We start from the raw sequence: 25,064 nt of genomic DNA on the forward strand, positions 1-25,064 counted from the left end.
TGAAATCATACGGTATTTGTCTTTCTCAAACTGACTTATTTCACTTAGCATAATGCACTCTAGTTCTATCCATGTTGTTGCAGGTGGCAAGATTTCATTCTTTTTGATGGCTCAGTAATAGTCCATTTGTGTGTGTGTGTGTGTGTGTGTGTGTGTGTATCACATCTTCTCTATCCATTCATCAGTTGAATGGATACTTGGGCTCTTTCCATAGTTTGGCTATTGTTGGTAATGCTACTGTAAACGTCAAGGTGCATATACCCTTTTGAATCTGTATTTTTGTATCCTTTGGGTAAATACCTAGTGGTGCATTGCTGGGTCATAAGGTAGTTCTATTTTAAACTTTTTTGAAGCACCTCCATATTGTTTTCCAGAGTGGCTATACCAGTTTGCATTCCCACCAGCAGTGCATGAGGGTTCCCCTTTCTCTGCATCCTCACCAACATCTGTTGCTTCCTGTGTTGTTAATTTTAGCTATTCTGGCAGGTGTGGAGTGGTATCTCATTGTGGTTTTGATTTGCATTTCCCTGATGATGAGTGATGTTGAGTATCTTTTCATATGTCTGTTAGCCATCTCTCTGTCTTCTTTGGAAAAGAGTCTATTTATTCATGTCTTCTGCCCATTTCTTAACTGGATAATTTGGTTTTTGGGTGTTGAGTTTGACAAGTTCTTTATAGGTTTTGGATACTAAACCTTTATCTGATACTTCATTTGCAGGTATCTTCTCCCATTTCATAGGCTGCCTTTTAGTTTTGTTGATTGTTTCCTTTGCTGTGCAGAAGCTTTTTATCTTGATGAAGTCCCAGTAGTTCAGTTTTGCTGTTGTTTCTCTTGTCTCTGGCAACATATCTAGTAAAAAGTTGCTACAGCCAAGGTCAAAGAGGTTATTGCCTGTGTTCTCTAGGATTTTGATGGTTTCATGTTTCACATTTAGGTCTTTCGTCCATTTTGAATTTATTTTTGTGTGTGGTGTAAGAAAGTGGTCCAGTTTATTCTTCTGCTGTTGCTGTCCAGGTTTCCCAACACCATTTGTTGAAGAGACTGTCTTTTTTTTCAATGGATATTCTTTCCTACTTTGTCAAAGATTAGTTGACCAGATAGTTGTGGGTCCATTTCTGGGTTCTCTGTTCTGTTCCATTGATCTGTGTGTCTGTTTTTGTGCCAGTACCGCACTGCCTTGATGATTACAGCTTTGTAACACAGCTTGAAGTCCAGAATTGTGATGCCTCCTGCTTTGCTTTTCTTTTTCAGTATTACTTTGGCTATTCTGGGTCTTTTCTGGTTCTATACAAATTTTAGGATTGTTTGTTCTAGCTCTGAAAAATGCTGGTATTATTTTGATAGGGTTTGCATTGAATGTATAGATTGCTTTGGGTAGTATAGATACTTTAGCAGTATTTACTCTTCCAATCCATGAGCATCTAATATTTTTCCATTTCTTTGTTGTCCTCTTCAATTTTTTTCATAAGTGTTCTATACCTTTTAGAGTACAGATCTTTTACCTCTTTGGTTAAGTTTATTCCTAGGTATCTTATGGTCTTTGGTGCAGTTGTAAATGAAATTAGCTCCTTGATTTCTCCTTCTGCTGCTTCATTATTGTTGGTGTATAGAAATGCAACAGATTTCTGTACTTTGATCTTATATCTTGCAACTTTGCTGAATTCATGTGTCAGTTCTAGCAGTTTTTGGGATGGAATCTTTTGAGATTTTTGAGAAGATCTTTGAGGTCATATGGTTCTTATCCTTTCTTTTATTAATGTGGCATATGATATTGATTTTGTGGATATTGAACCACCCTTGCAGCCCAGGAATAAATCCCACTTGATCATGGTGAATAATTCTTTTAATGTAGGATTTGATTTGCTAGTATCTTGTTGAGAATTTTTACATCCATGTTCATCAGGGATATTGTTCTGTAATTCTCTCTTTTTTTTTTAAGATTTTATTTATTTATTTGAGAGAATGAGAGAGAGCGCACATGGGGGGGGGTCAGAGGGAGAAGCAGACTCCCTGCTGAGCAGGGAGCCCAATGTGAGACTCGATCCCAGAACTCCAGGATCATGACCTGAGCCGAAGGCAGTCGCTTAACCAACTGAGCCACCCAGGCGCCCCTGTAATTCTCCTTTTTAGTGGGGTCTCTGGTTTTGGAATCAAGGTAATGCTGGCTTTGTAGAATAAGTTTGGAAGGTTTCCTTCCATTTTTATCTTTTTGGAACAGTTTCGGAAGAATTGATATTAACTCTTCTTTAAATGGTTGGTAGAATTAACCCCTGGGAATCCATCTGGCCCTGGACTCTTGTTTGTTGATTTTTGATTATTGATTCAGTTTCTTTGCTGGTTATGTGTCTTCTCAAGTTTTCTATTTCTTCTGGTTCAGTTTTGGGGGTTTGTATGTTTCTAGGAATTTATGCATTTCTTCCAGATTGCCCAATTTGTTGTTAAGTAATTGCTCATAATATATTCTCTTATAATTATATTTCTGCAGTGTTGGTTGTGATCTCTCCTCTTTCATTCCTGATTTTATTTATTTGGGTCCCTTCTCTTTTCTTTTTGTTAAGTCTGGGCGAGGGTTTATGAACTTTGTTAATTCTTTCAAAGAACCAGCTCCTAGTTTCATTGATCTGTTCTACTATTTTTTAAAATTTCTGTATCATTTATTTCTGCTCTAATCTTTATTATTTTCCTCCTTCTGCTGGTTTTAGGCTTTATTTGCTGTTCTTTTTCCAGCTCCTTTTGGTGTAAGGTTAGGTTGTGTATTTGAGATTTTTCTTGCTTCTTGTGGAAGTCCTGTATTGCTATATACTTCCCTCTCATGACCGACCGACTTTGCTGCATCCCAAAGGTTTTGGACTGTCGTGTTTTCATTTCAATTTGCTTCCATGTAGTTTTTAAATTTTTTCTTTAATTTCCTGGCTAACCCATTCATTCTTTAGTAGGATGTTACTTAACCTCCATGTATTGGTGGTCTTTTCCAAATTTCTTCTTGTCGTTGACTTCAAGTTTCATAATGTCGTGGTCTGAAAATACACATGGTATGATCTCAGTCTTTATGTACTGGTTAAGACCCGATTTGTGACCCAGTATGTGATGTATTCGCAGAATGTTCCATGTGCACTTGAGAAGAATGAGTATTCTGCTACGTTAGCACTAAATGTTCTGAATGTATCTGTTAAGTCCAGCTGATCCACTGTGTCATTCAAAGCCATTGTTTCCTTGTTGATCTTTTGCTTAGATGATCTGTCCATTGCTGTAAGTGGGGGTGTTCAAGTCCCCTACTATAGTGTATTGTATTATTATCAATGAGTTTAAGTTTGTTAGTGATTGATTTATATACTTGGCTGCTCTCACGATGGGGGCATAAATATTTACAAATGTTAGATCTTCTAGTTGGATAGACTTCTTTATTATGATATGATGCCCTTCTCCATCTCTTATTACACTGTTTGGTTTAAAATCTAGTTTGTCTGATATAAGTATGGCTACTCCAGTTTTCTTTTGATGTCCATTAGCATGGTAGATGGTTCTCTACCCCTTCACTTTTAATCTGGAGGTGTCTTTGGGTATAAAATGAGTCTCTTGTAAGCCGCATATTGATGGGTCTTTTTTTTTTTTTTTTTAATCCATTCAGAGAGCCTATGTCTTTTGATTGGAGCATTGAGTCCATTTACATTCAGAGTAATTATTGCTATGAATTTAGTGCTATTGTATTACCTGTAAAGTCGCTGTTCCTGTAGATTATCTCTGTTCCTTTATAGTCTTTGTTGCTTTTTGGTCTCTCTTTCCTGCTCAGAGGGTCCCCTTTAATATTTCCTGCAGAGCTAGTCTAGTGTTCATGAACTCCTTAATTTTTGCTTGTCTTGGAAACTCTTCATCTCTGCTTCTATTCTGAATGACAACCTTACTGGATAGAGTATTCTTGGCTACATATTCTTCCCATTTAGCATGTTGAATATATGCTACTTTCTTCTAGCCTGCCAAGTTTCTGTGGACAGGTCTGCTGCTAACCTTATGTGTCTACCATTGTAGGTTAAGGACGTTTTGTCCCTAGGTGCTGTCAGAATTCTCTCTTTATCTTTGTATTTTGCAAGTTTCACTGTGATATGTCTTGGTATTGGCCTGTTTCTGTTGGTTTTGAGGGGAGTTCTCTTTTCCTCTTGGACTTGAATACGTTTCCTTCCCCAGATTAGGAAAGTTCTGAGCTATAATTTCTTTAAATAAACCTTCTGTTCCTCTTTCCTGCTCTTCTTCTTCTTCTCCTGCTCTTATGATATGGATATTATTGTGCTTCATGGAATCGCTGAGTTCCGTAAGTCTGTATTCATGATCTACTAGTTTTCTTTCCTTCTTCTTTTCATCTTCCTTATATTCCATAATTTTATCTTCTGTTACCACCTGCTCGTTCTTCTGTTTCTTCCATCCTCATTGTGATTACATTCAGTCAGTTTTGCAGCATCTCATTTGTAGCATTTTTTTCCGGCTTGACTAGTTTTTAGGTCTTTTATCTTTGCCACAAGGGTTTATCTGGTGTCTTCTATGCTTTTTCAAGCCCACCTAGTATTTTTTTTTTTAATTAATGTATTTGAGAGAGAGAGAGAGAGAGAAGGCACAGGGGAGTGGGGGGAGGACAGAGGGAGAGAGCAGACTCCCCACATAGCATGGAGCCCAATGTAGGGTTCGATCCCAAGGACCCTGAGATCATGACCTGAGCTGAAATCAAGAGCTGGCTGCTTAACCAACTGAGCCACCCAGGCGTCCCAACAAAATATAATTTTTTTAAACATATTTACAATTGTAACAAATAAATAGCTGCTCAGAAATGAATTTAACAAGATATATATTACTTTCATGAAAATTTTTAAAAATCTTAACTGAACGACATTAAAAGACAAAAGGATATGTCCTGTTTATACATAAGAAAACTCAATATCTGAGTCATCTGAATACTCAGTAAAATCCCAAACAAAATTCGACATGACATTTGGGGAATTCAGGCTAAGTCTGGGATTAATAAGAAAAAAGCAGAAGCAGAATAGCCAAGATGGTCCTGAAGAATATGATGCAAAAACTTGCCCTTCCTGATACTGTGGTCCATAAAGCTAATGAAAGTGTGGTGTTACTGCAGGTGGTGATAAACTGACAAGTGGAACAGAACAGGGAGTACAGAAACAAACCCATGCTTATAAGGAAACTTTATGATAAAGGTACATTGTAAATTAGAGGTAAAGTGTGGAACTACTGAATAAAAATGTCAGATCTCTCTGACATTTAAAAAAAGAGAGAGAGCTTAAATTTTTAAATTCTAGAGAAAATTTGCCTTTCACCCTTAGGTTTTTGATCCCAGTGGAATTTTTTCTATATGGTGTGTAGGAGGGATTCATTCTTCCCTCCTCATTTTTCTGTTAGATAATTTTTTTTAAATCAGGCTTATCTTACCAAACAAATCAGAGCACACCTAATTAAAGGTCCAAGCACTCCCCACTGCAAGCAAGAAGGAACTCTGCAGAGGACTGACCTGTGGGAAAGAGCAGCCAAACACAGCAGCAGAGTGCACACAGCATACACCAGAAACACTTCCTGAAGTGCCAGGCCCCAGACAGTGTATGACCCCTTAGTATAGCATTACTCCCAGGAACAGGAAACATTACAGGCTTTCATAATATGCAAAAGACAGAAACCTAGACAAAATGACAAGACAGAGGAATTTTCCCCAAAAGGAATATCAAGAAATCACAGCCAGGGATTTGCTCAAAACAGTTAATAAGGAGTGTATCTGAACAAGAATTTGGAACAAGAGTCATAAAAATACTAGCTGGGTTTGAGGCACCTGGGTGGCTCAGTCAGTTATTGGCCAGTTCTTGATTTTGGGCTCTGCGCTCAGCTGAGGAGTCTGCTTGTGGATTCTCTCTCCTCTCCCTCTGGCCCTCCCCGTGCTCACACTCATGTGCACACTCTCTCTCTCTCTCAAATAAATCTTTAAAAAAATTACATTTTAGGGTGGGGGGATGAGTTAGCCTGGTGATGAGTATTAAGGAGGGCATGTATTGCATGGAGCATTGGGTGTTATACGCAAACAGTGAATCGTGGAACACTACATCAAAATTAATGATGTAATGTATGGTGACTAACATAATAAAATTTTTTAAAAAATTACATTTTGTTGTATATAGATGTCCAGTTTTTTATAAACATCTTATATCCAGCTATCTTTTTATATTCTTTTTCTAATAATATGTAGATTTTCTTTGGGATTTCTATGTAGAAAATTATAGCTTCCCTACAAATCTTTCTTTTTTAAAAAAATTTTAATCCTTTTCATTGTATTTTACTTTCTTTTTGTCATTACATGCTGGCAAGGTCCCTGAGAAAATTGTGAATAGAAACAGTGATAGTAGTCAGTGTCATCATCTTCCTTATTTTGGAGGCATTGCTTCTAATCTTGTACCATTAGGTATCTTCTAAGTTTGGAACTCAATTATAAAACCATCCCGGCCTATGGGAAGATACTAATTTTCTTTTAAGGGTGTAATTTAAAAACTAAGTAATATGTTCACATGGTTCAAACCCAAAAAGGTATTTCAGAAGGGTAGGGGAGTTACAATGAGAGATATTCTTCCAGTCTCTGTCATCCATCTTCTTATTCAGTGTTAAATTCTTAGTTATCTTTTTAGTTTCTTTATGCAAATGTAAATGTAAATTTTTATTGATCTCCTTCTTTTCACAGAACTTAGTATATTATACACACTATTTTTCACCTAGAGTTGAATTTTAACTTAACAATATCTGGTCATCTTTCTTTGTTTCCTTTTTCCTTTTTTTTTTTTTTTTTTTTAAGATTTTATTTATTTATTTGACACACAGAGAGAGAGGGAGAGAGTAAAAACAAGCAGGGGAGCATCAGGCAGGGCAGAAACAGGCTCCCCACTGTGCAAGGAGCCCAATGTAGGGCTCGATCCCGGGACCTTGGGATCACCATCTGGTCATCTTTTTATTTTGTTCATAGAAAACTTTTTCATTCTTTTTGATAGCTGTATAAAATTTCATTATATGCTTTTACCAATATTCAACTAGACTTCTGATGGTGGATATTTGGTGTTTTAATCTGTTGCTGTGGCAGACAGTGTTACTTATAAATAAGCTTGGGCATGTACTGTTTTTTACTGGTGTGAGTAGATGGGAATGTTTTTAAACTACTTTTAAAAGAAATAGGGTTTGGGGCGCCTGGGTGGCTCAGTTGTTAAGCGTCTGCCTTCGGCTCAGGTCATGGTCCCAGGGTCCTGGGATCGAGCCCCGCATCAGGGAGCCCACTTCTCCCTCTCCCACTCCTCCTGCTTGTATTCTCTTTCTCGCTGTGTCTCTCTCTGTCAAATAAATAAATAATATCTTTAAAAAAAAAAAAAGAAATAGGGTTTGATTTTGATAGCTGCATAATATTCCATTGTATATGTATACCACATCTTCTTTATCCATTCATCTGTTGATGGACATTTTGGCTCTTTCCATAGTTTGGTATTGTGGACATTGCTGCTGTAAACATTGGGGTGCACGTACCCCTTCAGATCACTACATTTGTATCTTTGGGGTAAATACCCAGTAGTGCAATTGCTGGGTCGTACGGTAGAGGTTATGTAGTATGGTGAGTGCTGTGAATTGTGTAAGACTGATGAATCACAGACCTGTACCTCTGAAACAAATAATACATTATATGTTAAAAAAAAAAAAAGATAGTAAGAAGGGAAAAATGAAGGGGAGGAAATCGGAGGGGGAGATGAACATGAGAGACTGTGGACTCTGAGAAACAGACTGAGGGTTCTAGAGGGGAGGGGTGTGGGGGGATGGATTAGCCTGGTGATGGGTATTAAATAGAGCACGTATTGAATGGAGCACTGGGTGTTACACGCTAACAATGAATCATGGAACACTACATCAATAACTAATGATGTAATGTATGGTGATTAACATAATAAAATTTAAAAAAAGGAGTAGTTATAAGACTAGGTTTACTATTCTTGAGTTAGTTTTAGTAAATAATATTTTTCTAGGAATTTATCTTTAATCCATTTTCGAAGTTTTTGTAATAAAGTTGGTAGTATTCTTTTATTGTTTTAATGATTTTTTAAAAAAATTCCTAATATTTTAATTTATGTCTTCTCTCCACAGACCAGTTTGACTTTATTGATTCCCTCTATCATGTCTTTTTTTCCTGTTTTGTGGATTTCTGCTTGAAACTTTATTATCTTATATTTTCTTTAAGTTCAGTCTATTGAACTTAATTTTTTTTCATATATACACATTAAGGTTATAAATTTCCTTCCTAATTGTATCAACTAAATTTTGATACATGGTGTTTCATCATGCTACTCTTGTGTTTAGATCTCTGATCTTTTAAAATTCCTGGCCTATAAATAATTAAAAGAAGCATATTGAAATTGGGTTTGTCAACTGTTATATGTAGTTCTATTAATTTGCATAGAATATTCTTTGCTTCTAAGAAAACATAAAAAATGAGGCAAAAAAATGAAAGAGCACTTTAAAATCAACTAACTGAGGAATAATTACATACCTGCTTATATTTTATATATTATGAGGCTGTTAAGTGCATACAAGTTTTAGAATTGTTAAATCTTGGTGAATTCCCTTTTTTCGTGTTTTTTTAATCTAAATTCAATTAACCAACATATAGTACATCATTGGTTTCAGATGTAGAGTTCGATAATTCATCAGTTGCATATAACATGCAGTGCTCATCACATTGAATTCACTTTTTATACTTGGTAATACATTCGTTTGAAAGCTCATTTTTTCTGATATATAGCTCATATCTTAGAAATGGAGAACATTGTATGCAAAAGAAAGGTGGGGGAGAATTAGCATTTTATTTTCTTCTTAATGCTCTTTTAGATTTATTTTCTTCGTTGTTAATAATAAGCAAAGTCTGAGTTTGATTTTCTTTAGTTCCCTCTCCCAAAGGTGTTTTGGTGGTGTGGGATATGTTTAAGCTTTGGAGCCAGATAGATAGAACACTTAAAGGACCCACACACTTTCTGTCATGTTCCTTTGCCTCCTCTAAAGGTGTTGTCCCTGCCTGCATTGCTGAAATGATTTATTCCTACCACATTCTCTTTCCAACCTGTAAGGTGGGAGAAAGCAAATGGAGAAGTAGCAGCTCCCTTTTAAGGGCTTGACCTGGAAGTTGCACTTGACACTTCTGTTCACAGCCCTTCACCCTGAACTAAATAACACAGCCAGCCAAGACTGAGAAGCACAGTCTTTGAGGTGTGGCCGTAAGCTCAGCTACGTTTGGGGAGGTGGTGGGAGGGGGCCTCTTATTAAAAGGCAGAAGAGGAGACTGTGAAGTAACCAATTAATTTTTATTGAATTGTTTTATAAAATGGAGGTAATGTTCTTTGCAGTTTGGTTGTACGAATTAAGTCAAAGAGTGGATATAAATCATCTAACATAGTATCTGACCCAGAGTAAGCATTCAGCAAATGTTAGTTTGCTTCTCTTCATGAGCTTTTCTCTGAAACCTGATTGTTTTTGCCATCTGCTAGAACTTGGTTCTTTTGCTCTCATAAATTAAACACAATATGTTAATTTTAATGCTCTTGATTTATTTCATTGTCAATATATTGGTACAGTAACTACTTTTTGAAAGTATTGATTAGAGTGCTAGATGTCATGAGTATTTCTTTTTTTGTTGTTACTTATCTTACATTTTTTAAATTTTATTATGTTATGTTAATCACCATACATTACATCATTAGTTTTTGATATGAGTATTTCTTTTTCCCAAATGCCACACTGTGTGCAGTTTTATTTTACACACATGGCACCATATTTGTAATTCTTCCTAAGAAGCAGTGTTTTATGGCATTTTTCTGTGTCCATAAATATAGGTCTCTGGCATCATTTTTATAGAATAGCTTTATTGAGGCATCATTGACATAAAAATATATTACACATGTAAAATAAACTGCAACATGTCAGAATGTACAGTTTGATAATTTTTGGCATTTATACATCTATGAAATTATCACCACAATAAAGATAATGAACATATCTACCTTCCTAAAATGTTTTCTCATCCTCCTTTGTAACTTTTCCTTCCTAACTCCTGTGCCCCTACAGCAATTACAGATCTGTTTTCTATCACTATAAATTACATGTTCTAGATTTTTATATAAATGGAATGTATAGTTTTTTTTTTTTAAGATTTTATTTGAGAGAGAGAGAGACAGCATGAGCAGGGAGGAGGGGCAGGAGAGGGACAGGCAAGCTCCCCACTGAGCAGGACCCTGAGACCATGACCTGAGCTGAAGGCAGATGCTTAACGGACTGAGCCACCCAGGTGCCCCGGAATGTATAGTTCCTAGTAAAATTTTTAATGCCTTTTGGTATTTCATTGTTTGGGTGGACCATACTTGAATCCTCTATGCTAATAAACATGTAGGTTGACTATTTCTCCCTGCTCTTATAAACTGTGCCTTGCTATATTACAATGTATATACAAGGGTGAATGTTTGGAGCTATATGTCCTTGGATAAATTTCTAAAAGTGTATTGCTAAATCAAAGACTGTGGTACCCCTTGAGACCATGTATATGCCAAACTGCCCTCTAGACTAGTCACTTTACATTTTTGCTAGCTCTCCTTAGTGAAGTCATTCCTTCTCCAAGAATGTTCTTTGTCATTAAAAAAAGAACCTTTAAAAAAGTATTGTAGGACAAAAGCAATATCTTGTGTTATTATAGTTATCCCACCCCCCCAACTAATGGTATGCTTGGGAAATAATGAGTGACTTAATGGAAGTCTAGTTTATGCAAACTGTTTATGTTTAATATGAACTATTATTTTGGTTGGCTTATCTCAGTAATTGTCTTGTGTTCTTTTTAAAGGTTTGTTATTGAACTTTGTGAACCAATTCAAGTAAAACAGCTTGATATTGCAAATTACGAATTATTTTCTTCAACTCCTAAAGACTTCCTGGTTTCTATCAGTGACAGGTAAATGCTAAAGCTGCTTTCTACAAGTTTATGTTGGATCTCCAGAATAAAAATTTTAAGATGGGTCACTTTTTAAAACTTCATTTTATTTTTTATTTTAATATATCAATTTGTAAGAATGTAATAATACTGTAGTATTAGGCACTTGCTAATCAACTTACTTTCATTAAATCATATAGTGTTTATAATCACATGATATTCCTTTATAAGGTGAGGAAACAGATGAGGAAAAGTCACATAATATGTGAATTGGAAAATCAGAATTCAAACCTAGATCTGTCCTTATTTTTAATTATTATGATCTGTTGCTGCCAAACATTTCTTTAAAAAGTTATTAAAAACTTTCATGAATACTTCATTTTATATATCATGAGGCATATTTTTGTTAAAGTATAATTTAAAAATTTGTTACGTGTGTGTGATTATGAAAGAATTAACATAAGGAATTTGATAAAGAATCAATCCATTCAATCAAAGATAACTTAGCATTTTAATATATTCCTTCCAGGCTTTTCTATGTATTCATATATTTACTAATCCTATTTAAAAAAATCAGCTTTTACTGCTTATATCCTGATAATATCCTTTTGCCTTTTAAACACCATTTAAAAATTTTTGAGTATAATTAACATACGATGTTACATTAGTTTCAGGTGTACAACATATTGATTCAGTAATTCTCTGCAATAAGTATACCATTTTTAATGAATGGTTTATATTTTCCCCCCACTGGAGGTATTTACTCATGCAATAAATACTTTTTGAGTGTCTCTCATGTGGCATGTAGAATGCTGTTATTTATTTAACCATTCTTCTGTTGTTGATCATTAATGGTTACCCACGCTCTTCTTCCACCTCACACTCTGCACTGCATATATGCAGTTATTGAAATTAATTCTCAAGACCTCTTGAATTCCATCCATTTTTCACCTAATAACCTTGTTCAGATCACTTCTTTTTCTCTAAGCTGTAATTTTTTTATATGTCAAGTGGACATACCCAGCTTTAACAAAGTGTTTTTTTGTTTTAATAGCACTCCATTACTTTGAGGGATTTTTAAAACACTGTAGTAAACAAAAATAATACTTTAAGGCTTTTATGTTTGATTTTCTTTTAAAGATGGGGAAACAGCTATGTAAGATCTGTGAAATTCTAGTCTGATGATAAAGGATTTTTTGTTTCCCTTTCCACCAGCACTTTTATTTGTATTTTATATCATCACACACTTCTTACTACATGAAGTGTAGTACCTGCTTCCAAAACAATCTCTTGGCTACTCTGTTTTAAAACCTCCAGTTTACTTGGAAGCCCAAGAAGCCGTTTTGGTCCTACTTTTTGTCTTCTCCTTTTCTTGTTTTCTCTTTGATAATGGTGTGAGTTTTGCAAGGTATTCTTTCCCTGTAAAGAGGAACTTGTCAGAGTTTAGTTGGAAAAGAAAATGCATTTCTTCAACTCAATAGTTTACTATTTAAACTGTTAAGTGAGTGTGTGCACCTGGAGAGGAAAAAATTAAACAGGATGTATTTTGAAGATGTGATGGAACCTCTCAATATGTGGTTTGTGAATTTTAAAAAGAATGTTTATATTTATATTTCCTAGATATCCCACAAATAAGTGGATTAAGCTGGGTACTTTTCATGGTAGAGATGAGAGGAATGTCCAGAGTTTCCCTTTAGATGAGCAGATGTATGCAAAATATGTGAAGGTAATGTTTATACCTACAGGACTGTGTTTTATAATGAAAACATACCTATTATTCATACGTTTTTATACCTCACCCCACCTTTTTAGAAATCATAAAACTTAAGAGGAAATTTAATGCAATATTCTTTTTGATAAAATGATTCTCACTTGCATTTATTATTTTATGAAACAAATATTAATACATTCCCTTTTGTATAACTGGAAACTTAGGCTAATTGTTTTGATATTTGCAGCTCTGATGAAATTTCAAAATTTTTTTTAAATTTTATTTATTTTCTCAGTGGGGGGGAGAGAGGACACAAGCAGGGGGAGCAGCAGGCATAGGGAGGGAGAAGCAGGCTTCCCGCTGAGCAGGGATCCTGATGCGGGACTCGATCCTAGGACCCTGGGATCATGACCTGAGCTGAAGGCAGACACTTAACTGACTGAGCCACCCAGGCATCCCTGAAATTTCAAATTATGTCTTAGTATTTTTTTGAGTCTTAATGTAAAATGTCATCTTCATGGTATCATGTCTTTCTGTATTTCAAAGTCCAAATTATTGTTAGTCACTGAAGTCTTTAAAGCAGGTCTGATTTTTTATTAGAATCTGATTCTTAGATCGTTTTAATTTTAATATCCAGTTATTTGTCTTACATCTATTGCCTTTTCTGTTGTATATTCAAGTGAAATATTCTTTGTCCAAATACCAATTTCAAGTAAACTTTTAAACACTTTTATTCAGTATTTCTGCTGCTTCCTCCACCAATGTAGAGAATGAATTATCTACCAAAGTAGAATTATCACTCTCGAATTGGATTTTAGACAAAATACAGGAATTTCCTACTCCTCTCCTCCCCTTTTTTTCTTTAAAATAATAGCACACCTTAAAGTACCACTGTGTTTTGGAATGATAGCAGCTCTGATTTCTGTCTTCTTTAAATGTGAGAACTTATAGCTACCTGATCGTCCTCTGGGATTTTACTGTCTGTGTCTTTTTTAAGCATGTATTAAATTGGCTTCTATGAATGGGTAAACTTGTAGTATTCCTAGTCTCAATATAAAAATGCTAAATTCTATTTTTAAAATACAGTTGATATTCTCAGTTAATGGTTCAACAGTGTTCAGAAAAATGAAGGTATATTTTCCATTTCTTTTAAACAATTGTTTCATGACCTTTTTATATGGCAGTTTCTACACTGTGATAAGGAAAAATTTTTAAAATTATTTGGCAGGTGATACAATTAATTTTACAATTAAGGCAACCCACCTGTTAATGAAATAGTTACAAGAATTATTCTTCATACCATCTTTTATTAATAATGGCAGAACATAATTTATTGGTGGTATAAAAAGTGTCATTTCCTACTTGGTTCTTTTTATGGTGGGATACTATAGAGCATCTTGATGATGACTATTCTAAAAAGTTCTTTTTGGTAGCATTCTAAAAGGAAAAAAACATTTAATTCTAATTCTAATGTCGATAAATATATAAATTTATGTGGGTTTTCCTTATCCCAAAACTAAACCCAGATATACGGTCTACTTTTAATAGCCTATATTTTAAAAGTGGATTGATATATATCTTTTAGTTCTGTAAGTTATACTTGAAATAATATAGTATCCAAAAAATTCATGCTTTCCCTAAAAAAATTTGTATACAGTATGGTACAAGAATAAATACTATTTTATATTATGCTACTTAATCTTTTATCAATATGTATGTACATGTGTATATCCACATATGTATTTATATATATATATAGGTATATATGTGATACATATCTATAATAATTGAATTAGTATAAGACACAGGTTGTTTCTAGTTACTCTTTATTACTTTTAGAATGTTTTTATTCCTGACAGATAAAACAGCAGCAATGAATTTTAGGTTATTCAGCTTAACCTTAAAGTTAATTTCCTTACAGTTAGATTATACTTTCTAGCTGTGATGGTAAAAATTTAAACCATTGATTTGATTTCTGCAAAGAAATAAGAGTACTACAATGTTATCCATCACAGTTCATTGCTTTCTATAGTTAAACAATATAATTTACAAATGTTAAATGTTGCCTATAGCATGTTATCCAGACTTTGGAACTGATTTCTTTTTCTTTTCCTTTCTCTTGCTTCAGATGTTCATCAAGTACATAAAGGTTAGCAACCTTCTCTTTTGCAATATTGAATAACAGGGCATGGCATATTACTGCATGGCAAAAAAGCAAAACTTTACAATTACTGATTTTTGGGGATATGAGGACTTTATTTTTAGAAATGTTATAATGAAAGAAACTGCATATATTGTTAGATAATCTCATGTGCGCTGTGCTTTTATTCTTTAGGTAGAGTTGGTATCACATTTTGGATCAGAGCACTTTTGTCCATTAAGCCTTATAAGGTAATACAGAACAACAGACACTTATTGAGTGATTTTTTTTTTAAAGTGATACACAAAAATCCCAGGATATTTAAAGTGAAGAAATAATTTTCTCCTGTGTGAAGTTAATACCAAAGAAACATAAGCTGTTAAACCCTTCTTGTCCTTGAATCTGTTTTAGAAAAATGTAAAAATTTGCTCTAAGAAAAAATAACCATTATGCGTGTCTGGCCTAGCTTGCTTGCTGTTTTGCTATGATGATAGTATATGGAAAATTCTTAGACTGATAAAACTGGCCATCAAATTTTTAAATGCCTTAAATAGAAAAAATTTTAATGGAAACAGGGGATGGATGACTACAATGTAAGAAACAGTCATTATTTTGGAGTCCAAAAGCTAATGGCCCTCAAAAAATGACCAAAGTTAATGTATTTTGTCATTTATTATGAAGAGATGAGTCTTAACAATTTCATTTTATTTTGAAAGTCTTTAATGCAATTGTTGTTAATAGGGTATTTGGCACTAGTATGGTTGAAGAATATGAAGAGATTGCTGATTCCCAGTATCAGTCAGAACGTCAAGAATTATTTGATGAGGACTATGGTAAGTGACTTTAAGACATGTGACTATTATGTATATTTTTTTGTTTTTTAAAGTAATAGCCTGAAGGGATAGGAGAAGGTTTTATGACACCCTCCATTTCTACTTTATCAAGTCCTTGTTTTAAAAGATCTTAAATCATAGCCTGAAAAATAGAATTTTCCCCTTCCTCAATTTTCCTATAAGTGAAATGAAGACATTTATCAGGGGTTGGTAAAGTACATGGAAAACTTAATAAAGTCTTATAAATGTGATTAAAATTCTGGTAAGCAGTGGAATTATTTTCCTTGGCTTAAAACATCTGTTTGATAAATGGCTTCTGAATCTCATTTTCTTTTTGTGAACATGTTTTAGATGTATAGTGAATATTTATTATAAAATATGCTTTAAACAACAGCTGACTTTGACAGGACATAATTTGAGCTTTTAAACATATTATTGAAGATAGTTCTCAGTGTAATTACCTTCATTTTCTCTTTAAACAGATTATCCTTTGGATTATAATACTGTGGAGGATAAATCCTCAAAAAATCTTCTTGGTTCTGCTACAAGTGAGTATTTGGGATTTTTCTAGACACTATTAAAATATTTCCCAACCTTTTTTTCCCCCCTGACATATGTGGATATTTTGTTGCGGTATATGGTTTGGGAAGCTCCTCCTCCCAATGTTTAACTTGAGTTGAAATCAAAGATACTAGCATTGAAATGTATTTCCTTAGGGATAAAATAGTAAGGGTGAATGAAAAGAAAGAGGAGAGGAAAAAATGCAAGCACAAGTTGGTTCTTCTACCCTAAGTGCTTATATTTTTAAGCAGATTCCTTAGAAGAATGGGCTATGAATTTACTTGGGGAAAGAATTATTAAAGAGCTCCAGACCATATAAGTAGAAGTATCTGGGTAGTCATTCTAGATGGGAAGGGAATTCGAATGGTAGTTCAGAGGTAGTAGGCATCAGTGAAGTCTTAGCAAACAAGAAATCCTTGATCTATGGATGTGATTAGTTTCCTAATTAATTACAAATATAAAGGCTGTTCTTATCCATAATAATAATGATTCTCAAGCAGGAACAATAATAATAATACACTCTTTGTAAACTAAAGAAATAATGTCTAAGATACTAGTAGTTTAGTTTTTGTCATGCCAGCCTATTAAATTCTGAACCTAGTGGTAAGCTGGCTAAGGAGACTCCTGGAAAGACCATTACCAACTGACACTTAATTTTTATTGTTATAATTCAGGTAGGTATATTTTAATGGTTGTTTTTGGTTATTCGTAAAGAACATAAAATACTGGAAGGGGTTTTGTTTTTATTTGGAGATTAATGATTGATTATAATAAAAGTAAATCTTTGTAAAATCAATGACTAATTTCTTGTGCCTTTCCCTTGTTGCCCTTAGTGAGTTGAGTTGCTTCAATCCCAGTCTCATGATGTACATTGTCTTTATACCTTTTTAGGTTTAATCAATCAGTGGTATATATACTTAGGTAGATATTTTGTATAGCTACAGTATATGGAGCTAGGAGTTGCCTCTGGTTTTTTTCATCTTTTATTTTTTTTGTTCCCTTCTTCCCCTTTTCCTCTCCATAGAAAACTAGTCCTCAGTGTGCTTTTTTTTTTAAATTTTATTATGTTATGTTAATCACCATACATTACATCATTAGTTTTTGATGTAGTGTTCCATGATTCATTGTTTGCATATAACACCCAGTGCTCCATTCAATACATACCCTCTTTACATCACCAGGCTAACCCATCCTCCCCCCCCCCCCCTTGCCTCTAGAACCCTCGGTTTGTTTCTCAGGGTCCATAGTCTCTCATGGTTCGTCCCCCCCTCTAATTTCCCCCCTTTATTTTACCCTTCCTACTATCTTTTTCCTTTTTTTTTTTTAACATATAATGTATTCAGTGGGCTTTTTAAGGCATAGGGAGAATGCTAAAAATACCTGTAGAAGAGGAACCCTTTATATAATATGTAACTTTGTTGCATATTAGCTCAATATACTTTGTTTCCCTCTATTGCTAGTCAACTGTCTATATATTAGTGACTACTTTTAAGTAGGATTCTTAGCTATCTAGTTGATGACTTCATTCACTGCTATGGGATATAGTTTTTTAGGAGTGAAAACATGCTGTGTTATCTCTCTGGATATTAATATTATTGTTCATGTCCTTAAATATGTATTAAAAATTCTGTTCTGTGTAGTAATCATCATAGCTCACTGATGTTATATTAGTTAGCTGTGTGTAAGCATTGTTATTTTATGGAGTCAGAAAATAGCCCCAGACTGAAAGATCTCTAGCTTCTGTTGGTTGCTGGAGAGGAAGGGGCACCTTGGGGAAGTGTATGCCTTACCATAGTTGTAGGTAAAGGAAAGTCCTGTTAATATTCTTGGTTTCTTTTTCTGTATTCTTACGGTATTAACTCCTAGACAAAACCTAGTTTATATCACAATGGAGGGCATTTCCCTGTTTGTAATCACTTCTGTGACCAAGGTATTATTTTTATTAATTAGATAAAGAATCTTCTTTATATCCCACTTTTGGGATCTTTTTCCTCAAAGATGTGTTTTTTGGTAACATATCATTTATTTTTCTTTTTATGGATCTTCTATTTACCTTTCAGTGTTCTAGTGTTGAAAAAATTTGTTTAGTGAGAGGGAGGGAGGGTGGGAAGATGTCAGCTAAACCTAAATACAGTAGGGTTTAAAAAGATCTCCATCTCTTGAAGTTTCAGAAAAAGAGGCCATAGTAGCTGGCAGTGATAAGACTTTGGTGTCATAAAGGTTATAGACATGACCTAATACAGCTGTGTTCTGTACTTGTCCTTTTGAAGAGTCTGGGACTGTTTCTGAGCCTGACTCTGCTCCCACCTCCAAGGTGGTATAATATTTAAGGAGTAAATAACAGAGTGGAATCAGGCCAAAGAGCTAGTCTCTGGCACTGAAATATCTGAATTTTATTATCATCATCACACTTTATGAATTAGCTTGAAATTGGCCAATTTTGAACCTGATTTACTTTTTAAATTTAGATAGTGGCACCAAAACAGAATTCCGTGGCTTGGGGTGGCTCAGTTGGTTAAGCTTCTGCCTTCGGCTCAGGTTATGATCTCAGGGTCCTGGGATCGAGTCCTGCATCAGGCTCTCTGCTCTGCGGAGAGCCTGTTTCTCCCTCTCCCTCTGCTGCTCCCCATGCTCTTCTCTCTCTGTCTGTCAAATAAATAAAATCTTTAAAAAAAAAAAAAAGAATTCTGTGGCTTTAATCTTTTTTTTTTTTTAAGCTGGGGCAGAGGGAGAAGGAGAATCTTTTTTTTTTTTTTTTTTAAGATTTTATTTATTTATTTGACAGGGAGAGAGAGAGCACAAGTAGGCAGAGAGGCAGGCAGAGGGGAGAGGGAGAAGCAGGCTCCCCGACGCGGGGCTCGATCCCAGGACCCTGGAATCATGACCTGAGCTGAAGGCAGCCGCTTAACCAACTGAGGAGAAGGAGAATCTTAAGCAGACTCCATGCCCAGCACAGAGCCTAACATAGGGCTCGATCTCACAACCGTGAGCCAGAATCAAGAGTCGGACTCTGAATTGACTGAGCCACCCAGGCGGCCCCCCACCCTTTTTTCCCTGTGGCTTTAATATTAATACAAACTCCCTTTTCCTTTTGGTATTGAGCAGTTAGTAGTTACAGGAAATATATGTCACCAGAGTACATTGATTCTATTGGAACTTGGTTGTCAAAGAGCGTACATACTGAATGTTTGGACATTCTTGACGTTATGTAATTTTCTTTACCAAAAAGGGAGAAACTACTATGTTAGAGAAAGCAGCATTCTTGACTTCGTATATATGCCAGTTATGGCAGCTCTTCTGCTTGATTCTTTTATTTACATTCTTTAACCAGAACATTTAAATATTTTACTTCAACAAAAAATTCTTAATATCATTCTGCTTTCCTTGTACTTTGTCATGTGGATATTCCAGACCACTTTCTACTTTGATATTCTTACAAGTCTGCCTTTACTTCTAAATATGGTCTGCATTTTGTTAGAATCGCTTAAAGGCCAGGTTTCTGTGTATATGTTTAAGACAAAATACAGTTTTTGTGTTCTCTTACATCAGAGTATTTTTTTATGAATGTCTATATTTTATAGATCTGGAAGGAGAAGTGAGAATGAGGGTGGGCATGCAGCAGAGGTATCTAAATACAAATGGTAGGAAATAGTTATTTTGTTGGTTTGTCTTGTTATGTTGTAGCGTAGGTAGTTTGTTTTCCATATCAAAAGGAGCCTTAGTGTGCTGGAGACTGAGTGTAACATGTTGATGGTCCCTGGGGAGAATTTCATTCCTAAAAGAATGAGATTGGATGAATAGTGCCCAGCTCAAAGATAAAGGAGTTGGCTAATCTGGGAGAAATTGAGGACAAATGTCTAGCTTGGTACTGTATTCCAAATTATTACCTTAGCCTATTCAGAAGGTGTTTAAGTGGCCACATTATGATTGTGACAAACTATCATGTGTTTGGATGCAAATTGGGAATGGTCAGAATAGAATATACACAAAGCTGCTTTCTCTCAAAAGACAGAATAAGACTACATTTGGCAGTGTTCTGTGAACAGAAGCAAAATTAATTTTTAGATGGACTGAGAATGTAGAAATTTGCCAAATTTTGCTTTTGTTACCAAGTAGCCCCCTGAAATGATGATAAATAGTATTTTTAAATGAAGGATAGTGTAAATCTTCTTTATGTTTAGGTTAAAACGTAATACTCTAAACCTGCTTTCTTTACACAGATCCATAGATGTGTTCTGTTCTTGAATTCTTTAACAATAAATACCCCAAAATTTAAATGCCAAAAAATTTGTTATCTGAGGTCAGATTGCGCTTTGAAGCACAAGGACTTCAGAGTATAGATTTGATTCCAGAATTTGGATTCTATGAAGCAGTCCATTTTGACTGAACTTCAGCTAGCAGGCTAAGTAGAAGGTCAGATCCTATTGCAGTATTGGTTGACATTAAAAGTGGATTTATGTGGAAATAAAAGAGTTTCCATTGCTACTTTATTTTGGTTTGTGTGGAAATATGGTGTTTCCATTCTTGTTTTTATCTCATGCTTTAGCCTAAGAATCAACACTGCTTCTTTGTTTACCAGTTTGTCTGGTCAAAGGAAGGGCAAGGTTGACCTATAATCCTAGACATTTACAAAGCAAGTACAAAGCTTTTGTGTGTTGTACCAATGAGTGGAACAAAGTACCATTCCTGTACTTTGTAAATATCAAAATTTAGGACTACCAGTTATCATTTTAAACATGTCTAAAATTTCTTACTATTTTCTCCTACCGTAAAACATGTATCTACGGGATCAGCTCCAGGTGACAGTGCTTGGCTTCCTCTCAATTTTCTGGATAGGGTGTTAGCTTTTCCTCCCTTAGAGCCTTTCCTACTTTTCACATCTCTGATTTTCACTGGAAGTGTGATGAAAACCCTATGGATCTCTTGGGAAAGGAAAACAAGACAGAAATAACTGATGAGACTTAATATGTAGCCCTTGCCAGATATTAATATTTTAAAAGGAGAAATACCTGACAACTGGTTAATTAACTTCTAGTGGAATATTAGAGATTAGATTGGGGATGAAATTAATTTCCCTTGAAATTACATCATAGAAGGAAGCCACCTATTCTCAGCACCAGCTTTTTATGGAGTTAGGTATTTTGTGATACTCATGTGCCTTTGGCTATTTATTCAGATGTTAAAGTTTCTACCTCTTTACTCATCATCCAAGTATCCTCTTTAGAAAGAGGCAGAATTTGCAGGTATGCAGATTGCTTTACCTACAGCACTGAGAGTTTTATGACTTTAACTTAACCTGCCCATGCCCATACCCACCCAATTCACAAAAGATTTTGTGTCATGTGTTATCCATTAAACATCATTAAAAGTTACCGAAGAAATTGATTCTGTGCAGTATCAAGTTGGAATTTAACCATACTATCAATAAATAAGATATGTTCATAGTTGAAAATAAAATTTTCCTGCTCTCCTAAGATATGTTCATAGTTGAAAATAAAATTTTCCTGCTCTCCTAAGATATGTTTATAGTTGAAAATAAAATTTTCCTGCTCTCCTTTGGATAATAATCTTCCCATTTTGTTTATATCTATAAAAATCACCTGTTTAGGAAAAACTACTACTTCAAACTTTTTTGTTTTTGTTTTAAACGGTAGAAACTTTTTAAAGAAAAACAAGCTTTTCTGTAAAATACTGATTTTGGTTGTCATATTTTTCCCTGCCCCAGTAGAGGCTATATGTTGAATTTTACTTGAATTTTGTAATATGTTGAAGATAGTGTTTTAGCAAAAGGTTTGGGGAAGGTTAACCAAAAAAGTATAATTAAGTTTTAAATTCCTTCTGAACATAAAAATTCAGATTTACGTTTTATACTTTTTGGCTGAAATTTGTGTCCTATATTGGACTTACATAGTAAGATGAACAAAAAGGTAATTAGTCCAAAAAAATACAAAAAGACCATTATAAATGGTTTTTTGACTATCTGATATTAAGCTATATAAGAGTTTTTAGGTGTATTGGTATTTTTTTCTGATTGAATTTTGTTTTAGATGCCATTCTAAATATGGTGAATATTGCCGCTAATATTCTGGGAGCAAAAACTGAAGACCTGACAGAAGGTACCTAATCATTTTATGGGTCTTTTAAATATCTGATACTCCAAGGGTCATTCTAGTTAGGAAAATTAATTAATAAGCCAAGGAACTTAATTTTTCATTTAGAAATATAGAAGTGAATCAAAGGGACTTACTAATCTTCTATTATTCATTGTTTATTTGAATTTCATAAGTTCTCTCATAATACGATCCTGTCTATATAAAATTCATGAATTTCTTTTTTGACTCTTCCTGCTGTAGAAGTAATAATTTTATCCCTTATCTCTTTCCTGAAGTTTTCTAGTGGTACTTCATGCATGCTTTTATTTAGCAAATAAATACTCAATTTACAAAGTGATTTTTTTTTTTCCCCTCTACAGAATGCCAAATATGAGTATTAACAGCAAGGAGAAACCATCTTCCTTTTTTTGTTCTTAGAAAATACTTAGCTCCAAGTGCGAACTTAAAATGACCCATACATTTCTTCTTATTCTCTTTAGTAACTCCTTTAGGTGTCTAGAAGGCATGTTAATCACTTAAGATTACACAGAATTTATAGTCATTTGAGTTGCTTTAATTATCTGAGAAGTTGAGAATATGCATAATTTGTAGTTCTGACTTTGTACACAAATGGTCATTTCTTTCTAAAAGAACCTTGATGAAGAAAATAAAGTCTGCAGTAGCAAACCTATTTGACTTTTTTTCTCCCCCAGAAACTAAAGTTCCTTATTTGTTATAGTGAAATATTGTCACGGCATAGCTTTTTAAAATTAAACTCAACATGGGTATCTTTCTTAAAATAGGAAATAAAAGTATATCTGAGAATGCCACTGCCACAGCTGCACCTAAAATGCCTGACTTAGCTCCTGTTTCAACTCCTGTTCCATCACCTGAGTAAGTTATATTGTGATATTAGAGTTCTGTTAAAATGGAGAGCCGAATGTACTAGTACATAGAAAGGTACTTGGGGTTTATGTGTGAAATAATTATCTATAGAAAGCTCTGAATCATAGGGTAAGCATTCCACAGCCACTTAAAATATCTTTGAGTTGCTTCTTGGGTACCAGGAATGCACTTCACTTCAGACCAGATGTTTGTTGTTTTGATATTATATATTACTTCTATTATTCACAATACTGAATCTTTTTCTTATTGCAAATAATTGGCCTAATTCTGCAGGTATAGGTTTGAGGACAAATTTTAAAAGCTTGCATTTATTAAGTTCAAATTTAAAAGCATTGATTAAGTACCTGTGCTGTGCCTCAAAAGCTACAAAGGTGCCTGATATTCCTAGAGCGGTGATTCTTAAATTATGTATTTGTCTCAAAACAAACTCTTACAGTGTTCACTTTCTTAAATTGAATTAGATAGACGTCTTCTCCCGGACTGCAGTGGGGCACTTTGGACAGGAATGTCTGTCATGTAGTTAACATAGAATGTCCTCATTTCTTTAGTCTTTTCTACCAGAGATGATTAAGGTTTTTTGCCACTTCTTCTTATCTATAACAGATAAGCTCATAGACCGGATAATTGGGTATAGTTATTGTAAGTTTATGTGTATTTCATAGATATACTCTGTAAAATGTTGAAAGCCTTTTGTCTCAGAACTCTGCTTAACAGGATGAGATATTTGAACAGGGAAATATGTAATGAAACATGCAGTGGGTATGGTTTGAGCTGTAATTCCTAAATACCATACTAAATAAAAACTGAGATTTTTGTGCTTTGAAGGGCACAGTGACATACTTGTATTCTGTGTTTATTTGTAAAATGACTAAAGATATTTGTTTATTGGATGACTAGAGAGAAAATATAGCATTCTATGTCATTGAGTCCTAGGAGGTCCTAAGAAATCTATTTAGGATAGGGACATTCTTGGTATTGTCTCTAATTATGTGGAACTGTGCCTCCTAGTCCCAGTTTTAGGACTAGGCTTCTTCAGTTAACAACACATAGTATGTCTTATTTTTCAGAACTAAAGGAAACTGATTTCACTTTATATATGTGTACATACACACACACACATACACATATATACACACTCTCCTCCATATAGACATATGAATATTTATTGGAAGATACCACATCACGCTTATATAGTAGTTTTTACTTTTCTCTGTTAGTTTGATTTTAATAGATTTTTTATATAATTGCTTACTTTTTAGTTTAATGTTTCTTTATATTTGTTTTAAATTCTTTTTGATTACTATATGGCAACCCTTTGAAGAAAATAAATGAAAATGAAAGAATCCATGATAGGGTGTCACTGTTAAAGTTACTATGAAAAGATGACTTACTTTCTTTTCCCACATTTGAGTTTTTTAAAGTATAGCTCTGATTAGGGTATATATAGATGGTATATAACTTAATTTGTACCAAATTAATTCATTTTAGTTTTTCTCCCTCCCTTTCTTCAGACACTGCTCCTTTTTACTGTCTAAATTTATGTTGTAGATAGTAAGCAATAAAGATGTAAGAAATGTTATTAGAGACCATATATCTATATATCATTTATTTAGAGAAGCATAGTCTAATTATGTTTTAGTTTTGTCCATTTACTTACTGTCAACAAGATGAAAATCTAGCTTTTAGATACTATTTTATTCCTACCTTTGCTGCTATGATATTAGTCTTTATTCAAAGACATTTCCTGGCATTCTTAGTAACTTTTCAGAGTAGGAAAATTATATATGAAGATATTTCTTTTTGGTATTCAAGTGACTTTATTTTTTCAGTTTGTACCTT

The 25,064-nt window shown here is 34.3% G+C and overlaps 1 protein-coding gene across 7 annotated transcripts in view; it reads left to right on the forward strand.

Annotated features, from left to right (window-relative positions):
• The window catches only part of SUCO (SUN domain containing ossification factor), an 85,989-nt gene that overhangs the window by 37,253 nt on the left and 23,672 nt on the right, over nucleotides 1-25,064 (forward strand). For 3 of the 7 annotated variants that reach the window (XM_025877763.2, XM_025877757.2, XM_073900032.1), the window contains 8 exons: nucleotides 10,896-11,003; nucleotides 12,603-12,708; nucleotides 14,822-14,842; nucleotides 15,029-15,084; nucleotides 15,575-15,666; nucleotides 16,149-16,214; nucleotides 22,275-22,343; nucleotides 23,123-23,213. In XM_025877763.2, coding sequence (XP_025733548.1) covers nucleotides 10,896-11,003; nucleotides 12,603-12,708; nucleotides 14,822-14,842; nucleotides 15,029-15,084; nucleotides 15,575-15,666; nucleotides 16,149-16,214; nucleotides 22,275-22,343; nucleotides 23,123-23,213 — 609 coding nt within the window. Of the gene's footprint in view, nucleotides 1-10,895; nucleotides 11,004-12,602; nucleotides 12,709-14,821; nucleotides 14,843-15,028; nucleotides 15,085-15,574; nucleotides 15,667-16,148; nucleotides 16,215-22,274; nucleotides 22,344-23,122; nucleotides 23,214-25,064 lie in introns of those variants that run through there. The other 4 variants (XM_025877758.2, XM_025877759.2, XM_025877760.2 and 1 more) reach the window with 3 other exon arrangements.

This window comes from Callorhinus ursinus, unplaced genomic scaffold (genome assembly GCF_003265705.2).
Source record: "Callorhinus ursinus isolate GAN/ISIS: 27379988/994484 unplaced genomic scaffold, GSC_fseal_2.0 scaffold13, whole genome shotgun sequence".
Classification (NCBI taxonomy): domain Eukaryota; kingdom Metazoa; phylum Chordata; class Mammalia; order Carnivora; family Otariidae; genus Callorhinus; species Callorhinus ursinus.